The 23,517-nt window shown below is 35.7% G+C and overlaps 1 protein-coding gene across 7 annotated transcripts in view; it reads left to right on the forward strand.

Moving 5' to 3' along the window:
• KIAA0586 (KIAA0586 ortholog) overlaps positions 1 to 23,517 on the forward strand; it is a 138,265-nt gene that overhangs the window by 83,401 nt on the left and 31,347 nt on the right. For 4 of the 7 annotated variants that reach the window (XM_069596716.1, XM_069596719.1, XM_069596717.1 and 1 more), the window contains 3 exons: positions 1,986 to 2,160; positions 11,004 to 11,161; positions 14,919 to 15,027. In XM_069596716.1, coding sequence (XP_069452817.1) covers positions 1,986 to 2,160; positions 11,004 to 11,161; positions 14,919 to 15,027 — 442 coding nt within the window. The remainder of the gene's footprint in view (positions 1 to 1,985; positions 2,161 to 11,003; positions 11,162 to 14,918; positions 15,028 to 23,517) is intronic. The other 3 variants (XM_069596718.1, XM_069596720.1, XM_069596721.1) reach the window with 1 other exon arrangement.

Raw genomic sequence — 23,517 nt, forward strand, 5'->3', positions numbered from 1 at the left:
TGGTCGTGTATGGATGTGAATTTTGGACTATACAGAAAGCTGAGCACCGAAGAACTGATGCTGTGGTGTTGGAGAAGACTCTTGAGAGTCCCTTGGACTGCAAGGAGATTAAACCAGTCAATCCTAAAGGAAATCAGTCCTGAATATTCATTGGAAGGACTGATGCTGAAGCTAAAGTTCTAATACTTTGGCCACCTGATATGAAGAACCAACTCATTTGAAAAGACCCTGATGCTGGGAAAGATTGAAGGCAGGAGGAGAAAGGGACAACAGATGAGATGGTTGGATGGCATCACTGACTCTATGGACATGAGTTTGAGTAAGCTCCAGGAATTGGTGATGGACGGGGAGGCCTGGCATGCTGCAGTCCATGGGGTCACAAAGAGTTGGACACGACTGGGTGACTGAACTGAACTGAACTGATAGAAGATAACAAAGGGTGGAACTTACTCAGAAGGCACAGGCATTTATAATTTAAACAGAATCTATAGCACTGCTTTTCAACTTTATGAGATTCTGACACCTCATTATGTATTTTTAATCTTAAGTTTTTGCCAGTCTGATTAACAGTGATTGACATTAAATGTGTTCTCCTATGTTTTAAGCATTTGTTTGTAATAAGAACTAGTAATAATGATATATTTGTGAGTTAAAATACTGCTTTGGTAAGAAAATAGTAGCCATTCTTTGTTGCTACTCTTTGCCCAGAGGGAGCATATGGTCAGTGAGAGCAGTCTGAGGACAGGACTGCATTTTGTGCATTTATGTGGATGGGCTAGGTGTGCTACTGTAGATTATAGATAAACTAACAGAGTTGACGTGAGTCCGAGATTTGAGTATGACATAAAAATGATAAATGTTTATGCGGTATTACAGCGTTGTGTGAATAGGGAAGCTAAATCTTCCACAGAGTATTAAGGTGTTAGGTAATTTAGCAGTTACAAGTACCCTTGAAAATGTTCATCAAAGAGAAGGTACTGTGTATTGCACAGCATTTATATGGTAGCGGTAGAGTAATATAGGTCCTGTGAAATATTTCTAAGGAAAACGTGTCTGCCATCATCCTATACTCTGCCCAAGAATCTCCAAGGGTTTCATATTAATTAAAAAACAGTCTTTTCCTGTTTAAAGGATGTTGAGCCATTGATATTCTTTAAGAAAAGTCAGATTACAGAATAAGGGGAGCTATAAATCTGTAGAGGATAATTAGGGTAAATTGTAGAAAATTGTGAATGATGAGCCAAGCAGTTAGATTTTATTTTGTAGTCAACAGTCATCAAAGATGTTTCAGCAGTGATTTCTTCATATATTCTAGTTTTTTTTTTTTTTTAAACCCGTGGTTGAAATTAAACTCCTTTTAAATAAAAAATATGAGAGCGTTCATATAGTGGAATTTTTATTCAGTTCTTGATTAGTAAACTCATTAATTAGAATATCTCCAAGTCACAACATGTGCTTGTGATTAGGTCATCTAGTTTTTAACACAGAATTTTAACACATCATTTTTAAAGTTTTTACTTTATATATTTGGTAAAGAAGCATATTTGTACTTTTTGTACATTTTCAGCAAGTGTTTCATTATAAACTTCATTCTAACAACTTTAGCTGATTTTCATTCAGAAAGAACAAGAGGTAAATTTTCTATTTTCCTATTTTAAACTGTATAAGCAGTTTAGGTTGTGTGCCAGCATTTAGTGTTATAAATAATAAAAAATTCCTGGTGTGTTTTATTGCTGTCTAATTTGGAGGTTGAATAAACAGATAATGGGTATTTAACTTCAGAAGAAATACTTCATAAGAAAAGCAAAGCCTACACTTAGGTATCTTATTAAACTAACTTTCATGTAATGTGTATGTGGCTTGAAAAGCACTTTCTAGAATACTTTTCAATCAGGTGGTCTGCATCCTGATCCATTTGACAGATATTTTTTGTTTTGACTTGATTTTAATGTGATGTTTATAACAATGGTTTCTACTTTTTACAGGACTTGGAAAACAGTGTGGGTGAGCTTAGTGAAGGACAGAGGCTGCCAGCAGCAGCAGCAGAGAGCGTCTTCATGGGACTTTCCGTGCACGCGCAGCAGCCTGTGGCTAGGGCCGAGTCCTCAGATGCAAAATGTGCTCTGAAGCCATCATCTCAGCAGTGTGACACGGTTGCAGGTATTCGCCAGAATACTCCTTCCTGATGTAGTGTCTGTTAGAATATTTACTTTGAATCCCATCACACTCTCTTTGTACTGTTTTCATGTCGAATGCTGTATTCCTTTTTGTATTATCATTTACAGTAGTGTTCCTACTCTGAATTAAGAAAAGCATAACTGTTTTCAGGTGGAAGCTTGTAAACCTTCTTCATTTAAAAGGGTATTCACAATTGAAAAGTTTGATAATGACTTTTTCTATATATAGCAATGTTTCCCCAAATGTGATTCATATAACAGTGTTGGTACATGAATCTCTGGGTGGGGCATGAGATAGTTTTGGTAATATGTGTATGTCTACTTACGATTTTTTAGTAGTGATATTGTTTAGTTTAATGTATATTGGGAAAAAGAACTAGCACATGAAAACTCATAACATCATGTGTAGGACAATGTTTAATTAGGTAATACTGTAGAAGTTCACTTTTTATGCTGTAGGAATTTCTGACTCAGAACTCAGTGCACTCAGTGTTATTTTGAAACTTTGTTAACTAAACTTTTTGCTGTAACAGTTTGAGAGTAGAATAGAGAATATCAGTTTCTGGTATATGATAGTTGATTCTCATTAGGTCTTATAATAGAGACACCACAAACACTGAATTAGGAAATACTGAGCCACTCTTCCTAGAGGAAATACTGGGTTAGGTTCCTATGAGCCTGTATATTATATTTATATTTATTATTAATATATATACAACATTTTTGACAATATATAACGTTGCTTTATGTATATTTCTATTTAAAGGCACTTATTTAATATACACTGTTGATTCATTAACACTGATTCTCATGAGCACTATAACTCATTCCTGAATGAAACTTACCTATCACATATGTTTTTTCTATAAGGCCCATCAAAGCTTTTTGCACTTTGGAACACTAAAGAGCACTTCTGCACTATGTTTTGGGGCCATTTTAAAGAGCAAAATCACCAACAAAACATATAAGAATGTGGAAAACCTGTCACTAAATAGACAGCAAAAAAGATACTTGTTCACAGTATAAGAGCTGATAAGAAAGCAGAGCAGCCTGTGTTCAGCGTCATCTGCTGAGTTGTGTGTAGGGTGATTCAGGTTTTCATTGCTGTATGCATGCATGCATGTCCACAAGTTGCATGTGCTGTGAGTGTTGATTTCAGGGTTGCAAGTAAATTTTATCAGGTGGATTTGTAGAAATGAAATCTTCAGAGTAATGAGGATCAACTGTATTCTCATTTATTGATAATCTCATGTTTATTATTGCAGTCTCTTAAATGAAAAGAACTTCTGAAGTCATGCAGATTTGCCAGAAATCAGAAAGAAATACATTGGTGTAGAGTATTTAGACTGTCAGTTTTATATTAAGCTTTCCACCTTATCGTTCAGAAATGAGAGGCCCTCAAGACTGAATTTTCCATGGGAATAAATAAATTAAGATTTGAATTATTTATTTTATGCACATAGTAAGAGTATTAATTTTATTTATTTATTTAATTTAAATTTATTTATTTTAATTGGAGGCTAATTACTTTACAATATTCTATTGGTTCTGCCACACATCAACATGAATCTGCCACGGGTATGCGTGTGTTCCCCATCCTGAACCCCCCTCCCACTTCCCTCCCTGTACCATCCCTCCGGGTCATCCCAGTGCACCAGCCCCAAGCATCCTGTATCGAACCTGGACTGGCGATTTGTTTCTTATATGATATTATATATGTTTCAGTATTTTAAATTAGGGTTCAAAGTAGTATAAAATACGACTTCTATATCTGTATCCAGCTAACTGTGCAGATTGTGATTAAATAGAATCGACACTAGATGGCTCTCACAGATCACTTGAGAGCTGCTTGGTGCTTGTGAACAAAGAGGTACTTACTGAATTGTTACAGAATAAAATCCATTAAGATGTATCCTATTCAGCCCCTCCTCATGGTATCATCTAGCTGGTTACCTACAGACCAGTACATTTTTAATTGTAGGTACTCTGTAGATATTTATTTAATTGAATTGAAAACAATAATAATTTCATGGCAAATTAGATGGGGAAACAGTGGAAACAGTGGCTGATTTTATTTTGGGGGGCTCCAAAATCATTGCAGATGATGATTGCAGCCATGAAATTAAAAGATGCTTATTCCTTGGAAGGAAAGTTATGATCAACCTAGACAGCATATTAAAAAGCAGAGACATTACTCTGTCAATAAAGGCCCATCTAGTCAAGGCTATGGTTTTTCCAGTGGTCATGTATGGATGTGAGAATTGGACTATAGAGAAAGCTGAGCGCCACAGAGTTGATGCTTTTGGAGCAGACTCTTGAGAGTCCCTTGGACTGCAAGGTGATGCAACCAGTCCATCCTAAAGATCATCAGTCCTGAGTGTTCATTGGAAGGACCGATGTTGAAGCTGAAACTCCAATATTTTGGCCACCTGATGTAAATAGCTGACTCCTTTGAAAAGACCCTTATGCTGGGAAAGATTGAGGGCAGAAGGAGAAGGGGACAGCAGAGGATGAGGTGATTAGACGGCATCACCAACTTAATGAACATGGGTTTTGGTGGACTCCGGGAGTTGGTGATAGACAGGGAAGCCTGGTGTGCTGTAGTTCATGGGGTCGCAAACAGTCGGACATGACTGAGTGACTGAACTGAACTGAATGTGGCATTAGATTAAGTATGTAGATGAGTCAGTATAACAGAGTGGCTAAGAGCTTGAGCTTTTGAAGTTTCGGAAATCATTTCGAATTCCAGATCCGTATTTTTGGGCAAGTAACTTAATCTTCTGAGCCCAAGTTTCTTCATCTATCAAGTAGAGATAATATTAATGTACTAGTTATCTATTTCCATGTAATAAATTACCCCAAAGTTTAGCAGATGAAGACAGGAATTATTTATTATCTCTCACAGTTTTGAAAACCAGGAATCTAGGAGTGGCGTAGCTGCGTGGTTCCCAGGCTCTCTCATGGGGTGTAGTTAATCTGTTGGCTGGAGCTGCCATCATCTGAGGACTTCAGCTGGGGCTGGAGGATCTGCTTTCCAAGCTCATTCACATGACTGTTGGCAAGATGCCCCAGTTCCTTACCACGTGAGCCTTACTGTTACGCTGCTCATGACATAGCAGTTCACTTTTCCCAGAGTGGATGATCTGAGACACAGTGAGCACCCAAGATGGAAGCCCATGGTGTCTTTTATAACCTAAAGTCAGAAGTGACATGTCATCACTTCTGCCACATTCAGTTAATAGCAAAGACCAATCCTGGAATAATATAGCAGGGAATTACAGAAAGATCTGAATACCAGGAGAAAATTGTTAGGGGGCCATAGTGGAAGCTGCTTATCACAAATAGTATCTGCCTCATAAGGTTATTAGAGGTCAGTCAGTCAGTTCAGTCGCTCAGTCATGTCCGAGTCTTTGTGACCCCATGAACCGCAGCACGCCAGGCTTCCCTGTCCATCACCAACTCCTGGAGTCTTCCCAAACCCATGTCCATTGAGTCAGTGATGCCATCCAACCATCTCATCCTCCATCGTCCCCTTCTCCTCCTGCCCTCAATCTTTCCCAGCATCAGGGTCTTTTCAAATGAGTCAGCTCTTGTATATAAAGTAGTTAGCACTATGCTTGACACATGATACTGTTTTGGAGAAGGTAAAAATAACTTCTCAAATGCATTTAATAGAACCAGAAATTAAACACAGTTGCCTTAAAAAAAAGGTACCTATAGAGGACTAGTTTGTCCCTCTTGTTTTAAGTATTTTGTTCAGTTCAGTTCATTTCAGTCACTCAGTCGTGTCCAACTCTTTGCGACCCCATGAATCGCAGCACGCCAGGCCTCCCTGTCCATCACCATCTCCCGGAGTTCACTCAGACTCACATTCATCGAGTCAGTGATGCCATCCAGCCATCTCATCCTCGGTTGTCCCCTTCTTCTCCTGCCCCCAATCCCTCCCAGCATCAGAGTCTTTTCCAATGAGTCAACTCTTCGCATGAGGTGGTCAAAGTACTGGAGCTTCAACTTTAGCATCATTCCTTCCAAAGAAATCCCAGGGTTGATCTCCTTCAGAATGGACTGGTTGGATCTCCTTGCAGTCCAAGGGACTCTCAAGAGTCTTCTCCAATACCACAGTTCAAAAGCATCAATTCTTCAGCGCTCAGCCTTCTTCACAGTCTAACTCTCACATCCATACATGACCACAGGAAAAACCATAGCCTTGACTAGACGCACCTTAGTCGGCAAAGGAATGTCTCTGCTTTTGAATATACTGTCTAGGTTGGTCATAACTTTTCTTCCAAGGAGTAAGCGTCTTTTAATTTCATGGCTGCAGTCACCATCTGCTGTGATTTTGGAGCCCCCAAAAATAAAGTCTGACACTGTTTCCCCATCTATTTCCCATGAAGTGATGGGACCAGATGCCATGATCTTCGTTTTCTGAATGTTGCATTATGGTTATTGTAGAAGAATGAGTCCCATGTATCATTATTTCTGCTACTGTCTAATCTCATGCCTTTCATGTTGATTTCTAATAGTTTTGTTTACAGAGGTTCATCTGTTCTTACCTCGCCTGTCCCCACTTCTGCTCATTTTCAGAAAGTATCCTATTTGCAACTCATAGTCCTATACCACTGTTTCTAATTCTGAGGTTCTCAGGTTGCGTTGAATAACAAAAAGATGCTAAATAAGGTTTGAAGAATTGTTTTAAGAACCCTAAAATGTGAACTAGTATTTTGAACAAACTCTGAGGAGTCTGAGATTTACTACCAATTGTAACTCTTCATTTACTCAGAAAATGCACTAAATACCTGCATGCACTAAATAAGGGTTTTGAGAAGCAGAGGTAATAGCTGTCTGCTCTCTAGGAAGTTTACAAACTCATGTAGGATAATGTGAGACAACAATTATAATATTGTTGATTAATGCCACAACACAGGCTGCTCTGGGAGCACAGAGGAGGAATAACCCACACATGAGGGCTCAGAGGAGGTTTCCTGGAAGAGCCAATGCGAAACTGAATATTAGAGGAATTAGGCAGACTATGAAATGTGATAAACATGTTCCAGTTTGTTCATTTACTTATTCAGAAAATATTTTTTGATTGCTTCCATTCTAAGTGGTAGGAACATAAAACGTGATAACGCCTTATTCTTAGTGAATTTTTTCTCTAGTAGAGATAGTATATGAGAAACCAAAAACATGCAATAGTTATTGTGGTAAAGCAGTCCAAATAGGGTTGGGGGTACAGGTCGATTGTATCTGGGGCGGGCAATCAAGAAAGACATTATATGTGAGGAGCTTACTTGAAATGAGTTCTCAGTGATGAATAGGCATTTGCTGTGTAGTAAGTGTAGGAGAAACCTTCATGGCAGAATACATAATAAGAGAAGGGGAGAAGTTGAAAGGACAAAGCAACTTAAGCAGGGATATGTAAGTACTTTGTTACTGATTTAAAGCTTAAGATGTAATGAAGTTGGACCAGTTAGCAGAAACCAGGTAGATATAGATGATAATATCCAGTGGTTTTTGGATTTACAGTAAGATAGAGATTTATTTGTGTGCAAAATGGAAAATAATTCCAATCTTGCTTTATATTTATTCCCATGGGAAAGTCATTTGTGAATTTCTATCAATTCTGAATGCTTTATAATATCCACAGATCCATTAAGGATTGTATATAAATGAGTGAAATGATCAAATTTGCCTTTTATTTGGCAAGAATATGTGAGGTGCAGTATGACCGGTAGATTGGAGAGAATTAAGGCTGGAGGCAAGGAGCCTCTAGCTGAGACAGTTATAGTAAACTTGGTGAGTCATTATTGAGAAGCAGGAAAGTATAAAAAAGGAGATTTGGTAGACATTTGAGAAGGAGAGTAGACAAGACTTAGTTTGGATATGAGAAATGCAAAAGAAGAGAAGGTCTAAGAAATCTCCAGGTTTCTGGCTAGAATGATTAGATAGTTGGTATCTCCGTTCACTGAGGGAGAGAGGAGGTATGGAGGAGAGATAGAATTAGGAGGAAATAAGAATGAGTGGAATTTGAGGTGCCTTTGGGTTTCATACAAATGGAATAACTTACTAGACATGCAAGAACCGAAGCTGCTGCTGGCACTGGCGATTCAAGCAGACTGCTTTTTCAAAGCAATAGTATTCTAGAAAAATAAAATGAGGGATTTCAAATTATAATTAATTAAATTTGACTTGAATGGAATAATCCTTTGAGCATCCCTCTTAAAAAGGGATAACTAACATAATTATACTCAATGAGTGTAATTTTTAGAAGTGACATAGCTAATGCAACATTGTTGTCATTGCTGCCATGGAATCCTTGCCTGACCCCTTATCACTGAGTTCGATACTGTCAGATATTCTCTCTGTGTAGTCCTCTAATGTCAGCTGCCTAATGTTGCTCTTAGCACACTGATTTGTAATCTCACTTGAGAGTGGGGACTTTATCTTGTCTGCTGTCATAGCTCTGTCATCTAGCAGAGAATGTAGCATAGTCAGTAAATAAAGGTTAAGTGATAGAGTGTTTTATGAGCGGAGAGTTATTATGCGCTTTTAATGCTTTTGGGAGATGTTTGTTTATACACTTTCTGGGTTTCTACATATAATTTTTTTCTTTTATCACAGTCTATCTTGTCTTTGTAATTAATTTTTTTCATTACACTGATGTGTCAGCCACATATCATTTTATATAAAAATAAAATGTGATTATATTATATATTACTTTAAAGTATAGATTCTTTTTTTTTTGAATGTTCTTCATCTACCCCTCCTCCTCACATTTTTTCCTGTCCCACTTTATGCCTTATCTCAGGTAACACATGTTAAGATTCTGATATGTAGCCTTTTAGGTTTTTTTCCCTTCTGCATATAATTTATATATGATAGGTACATATGGTGTGTGTATATTTGTTGTCATTTTTCAAGTTGAGATTATATCGTGCATTTTGTTTTCACCCAGGAAACCCTATGGAAATTACTCCAGGTCAACTGGTATTACTTAAATTCATTCTTTTGATGGACTGCATAAAACCTTTCAGTGTGGATTTCCAGTAATTTTTTCAGTCATTGCTCTGTTGATGACTGTTTACTTTATTACCATTTCCCCCCACTGTAAACAATGCTAGAGTAAATATTCACTCATGTATAGCCTCACATTGGAGAAGGAAATGTCAACCCACTCCAGTATTCTTGCCTGGGGAATGCCATGGACAGAGCAGCCTGGCAGGCTACAGTCCATGGGGTCACAAAGAGTCGGACGCAACTGAGCCACTAACAACAACAACAACATAGCCTAACATATTGCTGCATTTTATAGTTAGGGAGTAGTTTCCCAGAAATAACAGGTCCAAGGGAAAATATATTTTAAATTTTAAAATAGATATGCCAAGTTGCTGTCTTAAAGGTTTAAACTAATTTATCTTTATCAGTAATATATTATAACTTTTCCCCTGTATCCCTGCCAGATATTATTTTTATTATCTTTTTTATTTTTGTCAATTAAAGTATAAACATATGACTGACTCCTGGTGAGTTTATATTTGATGATTATTTGGATTTGCTCTTTTGTGAATTACCTACTTAAGTTCTTCCCCTGTCAGGTTATGTTTTTCTTATAACTTTATGTAAAACTTACTGTGGCTCAGCTGGTAAAGAATCTGCCTGCAATGTGGGAGACCTGGGTTCAATCCCTGGGTGGGGAAGATCCCAACAAAGGGAAAGGTACCCACTCCAGTATTTTGGCCCGGAGAATTCCATGAACTATATACAGTCCATGGGGTTGCAAAGAGACAGACACAACTGAGCAACTTTCACTTATCTAAAAATACAGATTAATGTAAAAAAATAGAGAGTGATTATTTACTATACCTAAGAAATTTTCAACAGACTACCTGTAAGTAGAACATAATATCTGTGGGGTCTTAAAGTATCATTTCATTTGAAACAATTTAGTTTATGTATAGAGCTTCAGGTCTATTTCTGTTGATTAAAATGAGATAGACCATACTGTGCTGTATTTAAAAGATGGCCATTAATTAGGAAAAACAGAATTTTCTGAGAAATAATTTAGCAAGAATGTGAAATAAGGAACAGTGAGTAGGAGTTGAAAGATGAGGATTTTAGTTCCTATGCACCTCTTAACTAGAATTCTGATTTTTGAACAATTGGTTAACTTTCCTGAGCCTTAGCTTTGTCAGTGAAAGACAATGATAAAATTATCTGATCTCCTTACCTTATAGAATGATTGTGAGATTCAGATTAAATGAGATCATGTATGTGAAAGTGCTTGGAGTTTAAAGTGCAGTATAAATGTACAGTGATGTTATTAGATAAATACTTGTTTCTGTTCATATTGTCTTCTTTTTATTGATTTGATTGAGATGTCATTTGGATGAGGAAAAGAGGAGCTTGATTGTTTGAAGAAAAATATCTACAGAGCAGAGCTAAGCAATGTCAACATTTTCTAGTCAGGAAATTGTCCTTTGCTTTAAGATTACATTTTAGATAGAAAGTATTCTATTGACTTTTATTGACCGAAAAGGTATTCTGGAGGGTTGGGAGTTGGTATGTAAGAGTGGGTGTTGTGTGGGGGCTGCATAAACAACTTGCTGACTGGAACCCTAGAATAATCCATAGGTATGTTTGAACATAGGTACTTTTTGAATTTGCTCTGAGCTTTGGTTTTAATTGCAATGAAGGCTTGGTGACAGGCATTTTCTGTTGACGTATTTCTATTTCTAATTCAGCAGGTGAGAAATATTGGTAATTTTAGCCAATTTTTCTTCCTTTAAGAAATAGTTTGTTTTAACTTTTTGTTTACTTATTTGATAGCAGATGCTGTTTATGAAGATTTATGTGCTAGTCATGGTCCAATGAGTTTGGGAGAATTGGAGCTGCAGCCAGATCCTCCCGTTACTCTTCCCACGACACTTCTGACAGCACAAGAAAGTGATGTTAAATTATCAGAAGCCACTGAAGACTTTCCTCAGGTACCCAATTAAGTACTTGTACTTTACTTAAATCAGAATGGTAACAGTATTGCCTTAGCATGGTACACTATCAAGAGCACAGTCTCTGGAATCAGACAGCCTCGAATCATGCCTCCTTTTTTCTTTTTTAACTGACTCAAACTTGGCTATAAATCTTAGCTTATCCAACTTCTAGCTGGGACCTTGAATACATACATAGCTTATTTCTAAGCCTTAATTTCCTTGTCTTTAAATTAAAAATTAGAAATAATGTATATAAAAATGCCTGTTACCTAGGTAGATAGCTATGTTCTATATTCCCATGCAATAACTAGCTTAGTAGTTTGTGCATAATAGGTATTCAGTAAATATTTATTATATTAAAATTCGTGAATTCTTGTATACTGAAAAAATAGGATACTCTCCAAGATGTGAAAAAAAAGAATGCTCATGTTAAATTTTTTTTTTTTAGTTTTTTATTTTTTTAATTTAAAAATCTTTAAATTCTTACATGCGTTCCCAAACATTGCTCATGTTAAATTAAATGCAATAGCATTTAATTACAATGCTATTACAATGTTTCTCATTATGGATTAATTTATTCAATAAATAGTCATGGTATGGTATTATATAGCATTGGAAGGTGTTGCAGATGAAAGCCAAAAATGTATAAGATAAAGATTGTTTATGGAATACACTGTTATGTAGGGTTTAATATTAATGACCTATGACCAAATAAAGATCAGGAAAAAACTAATAATGAATAAATATCTGTTAGTCACTTCTGTAATAAAATAAAAGTTGTTTGTGGCCTTGGGCTAGGCAAAAATGGCACCAAAAACTCTGTCTATGAAAGAAAAAAATTAATAAACTGGTCTTATCAAAAATTAAGAACTTTGCTTTAAGACACACTGGTTTTTTTTTGTTTTTTTCTTTTTTTTTAATTTTTATTTTTACTTTATTTTACTTTACAATACTGTATTGGTTTTGCCATACATTGACATGAATCCACCACGGGTGTACATGCGTTCCCAAACATGAACCCCCCTCCCACTTCCCTCCCCATAACATCTCTCTGGGTCATCACCATGCACCAGCCCCAAGCATGCTGTATCCTGCATTGGACATAGACTGGTGATTTGATTCTTACATGATAGTATACAGGTTTCAATGCCATTCTCCGAATGAGAAGACAAGCTACAGATTGGGAGAAGATATTTGCAAATCACTTATCTGATAAAAAGCTTATATCTAGGATATATAGGGAACTCAGAATTCAATATTGAGAAAACAATCCAATTAAAAAATGGATGAAATCTTTGGATAGATACCTTACCCAAAGAAGAGAGCACATAAAAAGATTTTCAACATCAAGTAATCATTAGGAAAATGCCAATTAAAACCACAATGAAATGCTACTACACACCCATTAGAACATCTAAAATTAGAAAGGCTAACAAGCCAAATTTTGGCAAGTGTAAAGCACTTAAACTCCCACTGCTGTGTGAATGTAATATGATTCAACTGCTTTGGCAAATAGTTTAGCAATTTCTTAAAAAAGTAAAACATACACCTACCATATGACCCAGACATTTCACTTCTAAGTATTTATTTACCCAAGAGAAACTAAAACATGTCTACACAAAGACTCACACATGAATGTTGGTAGCAATTTTCCATCCCTGGGTCAGAAAGATCCCTCTAAGAAGGAAATGGCAGCCCACTCCAGTGTTCTTGCCTAGGAAATTCACGGACAGAGGAGCCTGACAGCTGCCACCCATGTTGTCACAAAAGAGTCGGACACAACTTAGTGACTAAACAGCAAAAACTTTACACACACAAATGTCCACAAGTTGCTAAATATACACGTTTTGGCATATCTATAAGATGGAATACTATTTAGCAAGAAGAAGCCATGGACTACTGATACATACAGTAACACAGATGATTTCACAAGAGTTATATTGAGGGGAAAAAAGCCAGAACCCACACCCAAATAAGAGTGCGTACTTTATGATTCCACTTATATAAAATTCTAGATGATGCAAACTAATCTGTAGTTATAGGAAGGAATACAGAAGATTATGAATAAACTTTTGAGACTGATGGATTTATTCATCATATTATCTTGATTGTGATGATCACTTCTTGAGTATATACATATGTCAAAATTTAGCAAATGATACACTTGAAATATATGCTGTTTATTGTCTATCAATTGTACCTCAATAAAGATATTTAAAAAATAAAAGAAAGATTGCTTTCCTTTATTTATTGGCCTGTTTTAAAATAAAACTGTGAAGTGTTACCATTAGAATGGCTTCAAAAAAATTCATTTCTTAGATTTCCTTTATTAAAGGAAAAATAGACTGGTGATAATAGCATAAACTTATTTCTAGTGCTTATACTCAACTGGATGCTGTTCTATTTAACTCATTTAATCCTTACAACAACCTACTGAGGTAATTATTATTATCATCCCCATTTTATGAATGAGGAAATCAAGATATTTGGGCATTAAGTAACTTACCCTGAGTCAAAGCTAGGTAATGCCTTACCCAGATTTGAATACAAGCAATTTAGCTCCATAGTCTGCGTGCGTGCATGCTCACCTCTTTGTGATCCCCTGGACTATAGCCTGCCAGGCTCCTCTGTCCATGGGATTTTGCATGCAAGAATACCGGAATGGGTTGCCCTTCCCTTCTCCAGGGGATCTTCCTGATCCAGGAATCAAACCTGCATCTCCTGAGTCTCCTGCATTGGTAGGCAGGTTGTTTACCACTGAGTCACCTGGGAAGCCCCACAGTACTCTGTGGTTAAGGGAGGCAGTCAATAGGAAGGTTCCTAGGAAGGTTCTAGTTGAAGTGGCCCAAGATAGTCATAGTACTCATCTTAGAAATACACATCAAAATAATATTTCCTTCAGGGCAGAAACCTACATAACAAAGGCTCTAAACTTAAAAGACCAGCGATAAGGCTAGTTGTGACTATTGCAGCTTGAAACTGCTCATTCTTACCTGTAGATAAATAGGTACCTGCCAGAACTGGAGTGGTTACATTTGAGTCCACGTGGATAGGTTTCAGATTCTTCTCTGCTTGTATTTTGATAAGAGTTCAGAGACATCTTAAGTTTCTGTCAAATTGTATCTGGTAGCTGTTCTTAGAGACTCATTCATAACTAGACTCATAAAACAGGAAAGAAAGAATGGCTAAATTCGTCACAATTTGTAAAGTGTGATTGTGAAGGAATTTTACTACTGAAAATTTTAAATTTGATTAAATTGTAGTAAGGAAAAGAGATGATGAGGCTTATGGTAGAATATACATTTCTTGAGTGACAAAGGATAATAATACCTCCTCAACACTTGTGAGAATTAAATGATGTTATTATATATAAAAGCTTTTTGAAAATTGCGGTACATTATGCAGATTTTCATTTTATGCAAAAATAGTTATATGGAAGTACTTACGGCCAAATTAAGTTTTTATCCTGTCTAAATCCATCGTGTATGTATCTAGAATAGTTGATTTATAAGTAGCTCTGAATTCTCTAGTAAGAAATAGAAGCTGTTTGCATATTTGAAATCTGTATATTATCCAAATCTTTTGAAAGATTTTATTTGTAATTTCTTTTGTAATATGTACTCCGTTACCCATCTGGTACTTAGAAAGCATGAATAATATTCAAATTTTATATAATAAACACATAAATAATTGCTCAGATCTTTTAAAAGTAACTTAAAAATGATATTATAACTTCATATCTTTAATTCTTTAGTACCAACAAAAGCAAGACCAAGATGTTAAGCAAGTTGAACACAAGCCAATTCAAAGTCGTTTAATACGTGTAAGAAATAAATCTGATATTTCACTTTCACAGCAGCAAGGTAAGACTAGTTTTCTTGTAATAGTAGTTTGATACTTGTGATACTGAACAAATACATAATGAGAATTCTTTACTTTTATATGTCTTATTATCTGTATTATCTTATTTTTTCACATTTAGTCCATTGGGATTAAGACTCTCATCCTGTATTTGAGTATATATATGTTAGTTTTTTTTTTATCAGTAAATGCTATTTCTAATAGATTTTTAAAACTCTTAGGTAGTATTTTTCTTTTAATCTTATTTTTTGGTTCTTGTACAATTGAATGTCAGTATCTTTTTATCTATGTACAAGTCTGTAACATAGTTGTCTGTTTTAAATTATGATAAAGGCAGCAGTTATGGATATCCAGGAGCTTTGTAAAGGCTGTTTATATTGTGTGGTGATTTGATTAACAGGTACAACTTATGAAACAAAGGACTCTCATGTTAAATGCTGTCATATGAATGAACTTTTCTGTATTGTTTGATTAACAAAATGGCTGAATGATTCTATACTCAGTATCACAGCATTTTGATGTTGTGTTTATGTTTCTACAAGGTTGCCTTGTTTGCCTTCTTGCTTCTTAGTCATTTAAATTTTATATAACTTAAATTCTGAAATTTGGCAGTAGAAATTAAGATTTTTTTGTTTAAAAATTCTATCCGCAAAAGTGTTAGGAGTATTTTGAGCAGTAGAATATTTTTTTTTTTTTTGCTTTTGTATTTGTGGGGTTTTTTTAGCTCATGTATTGAATGCCAGTCTAATTGCAAAGGTAACTAGGCATTTGGCATTTTGAGGAAGACCTAAATGAGGAAGAGCTTAAGATTATGTTATTTATGTTTTTACTTTTCTGTTTGTTTTCTCTTCCTTTCTTGCTCCAGCTTTTCAGAACTTTGCCCTCCTGACCACTTTTTCAAACTTAACAATGGTACAATAATGTTAGTTATTATGTTGATATTATATTTTAGAACCCTATGGAAAATTGCCTGTAAAACTTTCCTCATTGTATTAAATCATGACTATGTAGATACGAGCAAAGGAATATGTCTCAGATAGTATCAGAACTGCCTGATGTCCTACTGAATTCTGTTACCACTCATGGCCAATGACTGTATATTTAATTTAGTTTTCTAAAAAAATATATAATTTCTTAAATGTATAGATGAATTTTATCTCCTTGGAGAAGGTTGTATGTAATAAAATGATCATTTTTCTCAGCTGATAAGGAAAATATATTTGGGAATATTTTAAAGGTAAATCTCTTTAGGAAAGTGACATTGTTTTCAGTTTCATGTATATGAATGGCCACAAGATGGCAATATTTAAATTTTTGTTGACTTAAAACAATGTCATTAAATAATGTCCAATTAACATTTAATGTCAATAAAAATAATAAAATAGAAGAAGCCAATATGTTATCTAGTGATGCAGTTTTATTTAGAAAGAATTTAGAATTGGATTTAATATGTGTAAAAATTATTTTCATTTAATTTTACGTCTAATACAAAGAATCTGCCTGCAACGCAGGAGACCCAGTTTGATTCCTGGGTCGGGAAGATTTCCTGGAGAAGAGGTAGGCTCCCTGCTCCAGTATTCATGGGCGTCAGATGGTAAGGAATCCACCTGCAGTGCAGGAGAGCTGGGTTCCATCCCTGTGTTGGAAAGATCCCCCTTAAGGAGGGCATGGCAACCCACTCCAGTATTCTTGCCTGGAGAACCCCCATGGACAGAGCAGCCTGGTGGGCTACAGTCCGTGGGCCACAAAGAGTCAGACGTGACTGAGTGACTAAGCACAGTTACAGTATAATACAGAAGTTAGGGGAGCAGGCCTATGTCAGCTTTAACCAAGACAAATAAATACCCAGTGGGCTATAGATAGAACATTTCAAATAGGAGTTGAGTGTTTCACTCTGTAATTGATATATATCTACCTACTAAATAGTTTTTGAATGAATATGATTCCTTTGGCAATAGTCAGGTACAACTTTTTTTCCCCATAAATTTTGTGGGGTTTTTTCCTCTGATAAAACTCTGATACGTTGCCAAATGTTTCAGAGACTAGGAAAGTCAGAGTGCCAAAATAATCCTCTATCAGGACTTTGACTGACCTTGAAGGAATTCAATCCTATCTTTCATACGCAAAGGGCCTTGAAGATAAGGAATCAAAACCACATCATCTTTTGGAAGATAAATTCTTCTACAAATACTTGAACCCAAAATTATGGCTGTTTCAGGAAGAAGTATCATGTATTTCACTTTGAAATGTATAGTAGTTGTGTGTGTGTGTGTGTGTGTGTGTGTGTGTGTGTCAAGAAACCAAGCCATTTGCCAGTAATAGTGGTAGTTTTTCAGTGATCATCCGTTAAAAATTGACTGAAGATAATGGTAGAACATAGATTCTAGCACTAAGCTTTTGGGAAATCTGTAAAGACAAGCTTTCTCCTCTCCCCTGGATTATTACTTTGAGATTTTTATACAAAAGAGAAAAATTGAATTGAGTTCCGAAAGATGATATCTTTGGAATCTAAGAGTAAAACTCTTGGCTTTGAATTCATTGAATGTATTTTTGATCACATGATATCACTTATCTGATTCTAAGCCCTGATTAATTATCTAACAGTTTTATAGTGAAAGCAACTTTTTAATAATTTAAGAACTCATTTTCCCCCCCTTTCACTGTGCAACTTAGCTTTCTTCAGTACAAATGAAGTATTTATATTTACATTCATGTATTTGTTATGAACCCAGGAACAATTAAATTATATTGTGATGTATTAAAATAGTTCACTTTAAAAAATATTTTTCTTTAGTTTTTCTCTTAAAATTTTAAGAACTTCATAGTAAATAATAAATTAGAAAGTCAGACATGCTTTACTAGAGTCAATGGGAAAAAATTAGAGTATATGTTTTGTGGTTAAATAGTTGTCAAAGGTGTTTAAAATTACAGCATTCTTCAGTTTTCTTATTTATAGATTATATATGTTGCTCAGAAAATATGTATCAAAGTGCTAAAACTAATTAATATAATTGCAATAATTTATCAAAATCTGGTTACTTTTTTGTGGGAAATCACAGATTTTTTTTTTTTTTTTACATTATGTATTGAATTGGGCTTCCCTCATGGTAAAGAATCTGCCTGCAATGCAGGAGACTTGGATTCCATCCCTGGGTCGGGAAGATCCCTTGGAGAAAGGAATGGCAACCCACTCTAGTATTCTTGCCTGGAGAATTCCACAGGCAGAGGAGCCTGGCAAACTACAGACCATGGGGTCACAAAGAGTTGGCTCAATGGATATGAGTTTGAGCAAACTCCAGAAGATAGTGAAGGACAGGGAAGCTTGGCGTGCTGTAGCCCATGGGGTCGCAAAGAATCAGACATGACTTGGTGACTGAGCAACACCAACAAATGGCTTGAATTTAATTCCTTTACATCTTAGCACCTTTTATACCTCACTATAGTGATTGTAACTTCAGATAGGTGAGAATTAGGAAATTCAAAGCGTATATACATTTGGAACCTATTTCTAACCACAAGTGCAAATGAAAATTTTTGCCTTTGTATTTGAAATATAGTAAAGTTACAATAGATCTCAGAATTACAGTTGGTTTAGTAATTTTAAAATCACAGTTAAAAGTTTGTGTAATTGATTTTTTTTCTCATAAGATATGACAGTAATTTAAAAAACATATGTGTAGATCTCTGATAGGGTTCCCAGAAGAAGGGGCACAGACTAACAAGTCTGCCCCAAATCCATGTAACCAAATGTTTAACAAGCATAATCTGAGTAAATGTGTTTTTTACAAACCCATGCTATTACTGATTAATAAAATAGAAATTCGCTTTAAAATATTGCTGAATGTGGGGTTTCTGTTTACCCCTAGGGGGAGGAAGGTGGAGAATGTCACTTCTAACTATAATAAAAAGTCAGATAAACTATAAAATCATAGCATTTCTTGAACCAATCAGATAGTTTATAATGTAGAGCAGGTAGCTTAAAGTCCACAGAAAGGCAGACTTCTCCAGAGAGCTGGGACATAAGAACTGTGTCACCAGAGACTGTGCCACAATATAGTCACAGGCACCATACAAGCAGATAAAGATGTGTTTGACTGAGCTTTTCTTTAATGAATTAGTAAAGGCTAAGCATACAGCCATTGGTAGCTACTGATATAAAAGTAGTTCACTCCTACTTGGAATCTCTTCTCCACAGACCTCTGGAAAAAGAATGGGAGCTAAGACAGGAGACTGGAGAGATTCTCATTCACTGATACAGTCTTAGAAGGGTAGCTCCCACTGCCAGAAAAATGGGAGAACTCATTCCAGCATAACCCTGATACCAAAACCAGGCAGACTTTACTGGAAAAGATTATAAACCAGTATCCCTCATGACCATAGACAAAAAATTCCTCTACAGAGTACTGCCAAATTGAACTGACACTTTTTATTATTCAGCATTCAGCTGCATTTTCCCAAGTCCTTTCTGAACCTGCAGTTGAAAATGGCTTCAGTTCGGTTCAATGCAGTCGCTCAGCCATGTCCGACTCTTTGAGACCCCATGGACTGCAGCACGCCAGGCTTTCCTGTCCTTCACCATCTCCCGGAGCTTGCTCTAACTCAAGTCCAGTGAGTCAGTGATGCCATCCAAAAATGTCTTGTTCATCCTTAACTCCACCCTCCAGATCTTTGGTGCCCTGAACGTAATCTTTTTTTTTTTTTTTAATTTTCTGTAATTATTGTTGACTTTGCTGGGTCTTTGTTGCTGGCCAGGTTTTTCTGTAGCTGCGGCGAGCGGGGGGCTACTCTCTAGATGCGGTGCATGGGCTTCTCACTGTGGTGGCTTCTCTTGTTGTGAAGCACAGGCTCTAGGGCGTGCAGGCTTCCTGCTGCAGCTCCCGGGCTCTAGAGCACAAGGACAGTAATGGGGTGCATGTGCTTAGTTGCTTGGTGGCATGTGCGATTTTCCTGGATCAGGGATCAAACCCATGTCTCCTGCATTGGCAGGAGGTGTCTTCACCACTGAGGCACTAGGGAAGCCCTGAACATAATCTTAGCAATAGTTTCCATTTACTGAAGTTTTATTAGGCACTTTATGTTGTCTCATTTATTCCTCATAATGCCACGCCACGCAGTTGGTAATTATTCCCATTTATATGAGAAATGATAAGGTTCATGAAGGTTAACTAACTTGCCCAAAGCACACAGTTCAGAAAATGAAGGTTTAGACTCAAGCCCATATCTACTTGAGGGCAAAATTGATGTTCTTTTCCTTATTTTATACCATCTTATTGAGTGAACACTTAATAAATATTTATTGTACGACTTAATAGTTTATGGCAAGAGCTGCCTTTACCAACTCTGTATTCTCCAGACTGATTAAAGTTTCAGAGAAAGTGATATATAGGGTAGTTTTGTAGTTTATTTGTTAAGATAGGCTTTTCAGTTTATTTAATAGACCTTGTTTCCCAGCACAGCACCGTGCTTAAATACAGTCAGTGATCAATGTGTTGATTGAATTGAATTTGATGATTCAGTCCATTTTGCTTTTGACCCCAAACAACATTTAATTCTGTTACTTAGTAAAAAGATAGAAGGAAGAAGAGAAGGAAAGAAAAGAAAGAAGAAGAAGAAAATGAGAATAGTTTCTTATAATCATTTTTCAGTTGATACTTTTGAATGTAGACATGGTACAAACAGCCATCGTACGATAACCCTAAGTCATTTCAACCCCACTGCTGGGCATACACACCGAGGAAACCAGAATAGAAAGAGACACGTGTACCCCAGTGTTCATCAGCACTGTTTATAATAGCCAGGACATGGAAACAACCTAGATGTCCATCAGCAGATGAATGGATACGAAAGCTGTGGTACATATACACAATGGAGTATTACTCAGCCATTAAAAAGAATACATTTGAATCAGTTCTAATGAGATGGATGAAACTGGAGCCGATTATACAGAGTGAAGTAAGCCAGAAAGAAAAACACCAATACAGTATACTAACACATATATATGGAATTTAGAAAGATGGTAATGATGACCCTGTATGCGAGACAGCAAAAGAGAACGGATGTGTAGAGCAGACTTTTGGACTCTGTGGGAGAGGGAGAGGGTGGGATGATTTGGGAGAATGGCATTGAAACATGTATACTATCATGTAAGAAACAAATCACCAGTCTATGTTCGATGCAGGATACAGGATGCTTGGGGCTGGTGCACGGGGATGATCCAGAGAGATGATACGGGGTGGGAGGGGGGTTCATGTTTGGGAACTCATGTACACCTGTGGTGGATTCATGTCAATGTATGGCAAAACCAATACAGTATTGTAAAATAAAGTAAAAATAAAAATGAAAAAAAAAAGGAAAAGCAGAGAAAAAAATTAAAAAATTAAAAAAATAAAAGATTTTGTGATTTATGTACTAAAATTTTTCGTTCTTTGAGGATGTATTAGTTAAGCAAGGGGAACAGACAACCAAGAATATGCCCAAAGTAGAGAAAGTTAAATTGGGTTACACGTTAGTCAGTGGGCAGTATTTTTGAACTCTAAATGAAATAGAAATAGTGTGAGTATTCCTTCATTCATTCTTTACTTTTTAAATTGAGATAATTATAAAATTTTACCTTTCATAAGGTACAGTTCAGTCATTTTTAATATATTTTAAAAGTTATAGAAGTTCCAGAAAATATTCTTTGCACTAAAAGAAATCTCATACCCAATAGTATTCATTCTCTACCCTCCCCTCCCCCCAGTTCCTGGCAACTGCTAGTTTACTTTCTATCTCTATGGGTTTACCTATTCACATTTTTTTTTTAAAAATTTTAAAATCTTTAATTCTTACATGCATTCCCAAACATGAACCCCCCTCCCACCTCCCTCCCCATTTATATAAATGGAATCATACAGTAGGTGGGATTTGTGTCTGTCCTCTTTAACATGTTTTCAAGGTTCATTCATGTTGTAGAGAATGTCATTACTTCATTCCTCTTTATAGTTCAATAATGTTCCATTGTATGTTCATTCTTAGGTCATTATTTTTAGCATCCTTTTTGTATAAAAGACTGTGAAGGTGCTTTGGAGTTAGAGAAAGAAATAAGACAAAGCATCTTCTCTCAAAGGATCAGAAAAAGAAAAAGGAGTTGAGAAAAGTAATTTCTTTAAAACACTGCATTTCAGAAATAATTTGTTGGAATGCTATTAAATATAAAAAGACAAACATCTTTTTGTAATCAAACTGTCAAATTGTCACTTTTTTCTCACAGTACTGAAAAAGTAAACATATGGCAGCAAGTGTGTTAGGTCAACTTGCTGATTGTCTTTATGTATATACATTTCTTACATTTTATGTGAGAATGTTTGGATGGAGGTGGGGACATAAGCCATATGAGAGAAGACACTCTTCTGGCATGTTAATGGATTTTTAGCATAGATGAGTATTTCCACTGTTCCTACCAGGCAGAATTTACATCTTTTATTTAAAAATAAAAATATATGTGTGTATATATGTTATTATATATATGTGTGTGTGTGTAATCTGAGAGAGAAATGTGCATAACTAAGGCTAAGAAGATTGATACAAAAAATCTATTAGAAAAGACACTGAAAATTATTCAAGGATTTCTATAACATTTTCACTTGTTGTTGCTAAAATATTTTCACTTTCTATGTTGGAGTATTTTAATTATAGATATAATTTACTTGTCTTATTGTTATAGAATTAATGATACATTGTGTATAAAGCACATAGATTTTTCTCAAGTCTTTGATAGTAAACCTGTCTCACCAGAAACATATACTAGGGTTCCAGAAATCTGTGCAACTCTTTCATTGTTCTTAGCCAGATTTCCTAAAACCTGACTTTAAAGTTTTTATGCTGTTGTTTATAGAAATCAAATTGATATAAAACATAATTTAAATTATTCATTAAACTTAGTAGCTTTTTTATTTAGCAGCCATTAAATAAAATTTAACCTTCCAAAATAACCACAGAGATAAGTATAGATTTGATAATATCCTTGTATTTTAATATCAGTGAAATACTGAACTAGGAGTAGGAAAATTGCATGCAGTCAGATGAATAATAACCTTTGGTTTTGTTGAACTGCGAATGATCCTTCTGCTACTAAGAATCAAAGGTTATAATTCTGATTAGCGATAGCATCTGATTTTCTTACTCCAGATGTAGTAGTATTTTTATTATACTACACTGCCCTATTCCAAGTAACACTAACTACATTGACAAGTTAGTGTATTACAGATGATTTTCTTTCAATCAACAGAATAATCATTCAAATTTTTTATGATTTTAGTTTTATATAAATAAAATACAAATCAGACTATTTCAATCAATGGATGGAAATAGTCTAATATTCTACTGAGCCAGTGATAGTGAAAGTGTTCAGTTGTGCCCGACTCTTTGAGACCCCATGGACTATACAGTCCATGGGATTCTCAGGCCAGAATACTGGAGTGGGTAGCCTTACCCTTCTCCAGGGGATCTTCCTA

The sequence above is a fragment of the Ovis canadensis genome, chromosome 7, assembly GCF_042477335.2.
Source record: "Ovis canadensis isolate MfBH-ARS-UI-01 breed Bighorn chromosome 7, ARS-UI_OviCan_v2, whole genome shotgun sequence".
Taxonomy (NCBI): Eukaryota; Metazoa; Chordata; class Mammalia; order Artiodactyla; family Bovidae; genus Ovis; species Ovis canadensis.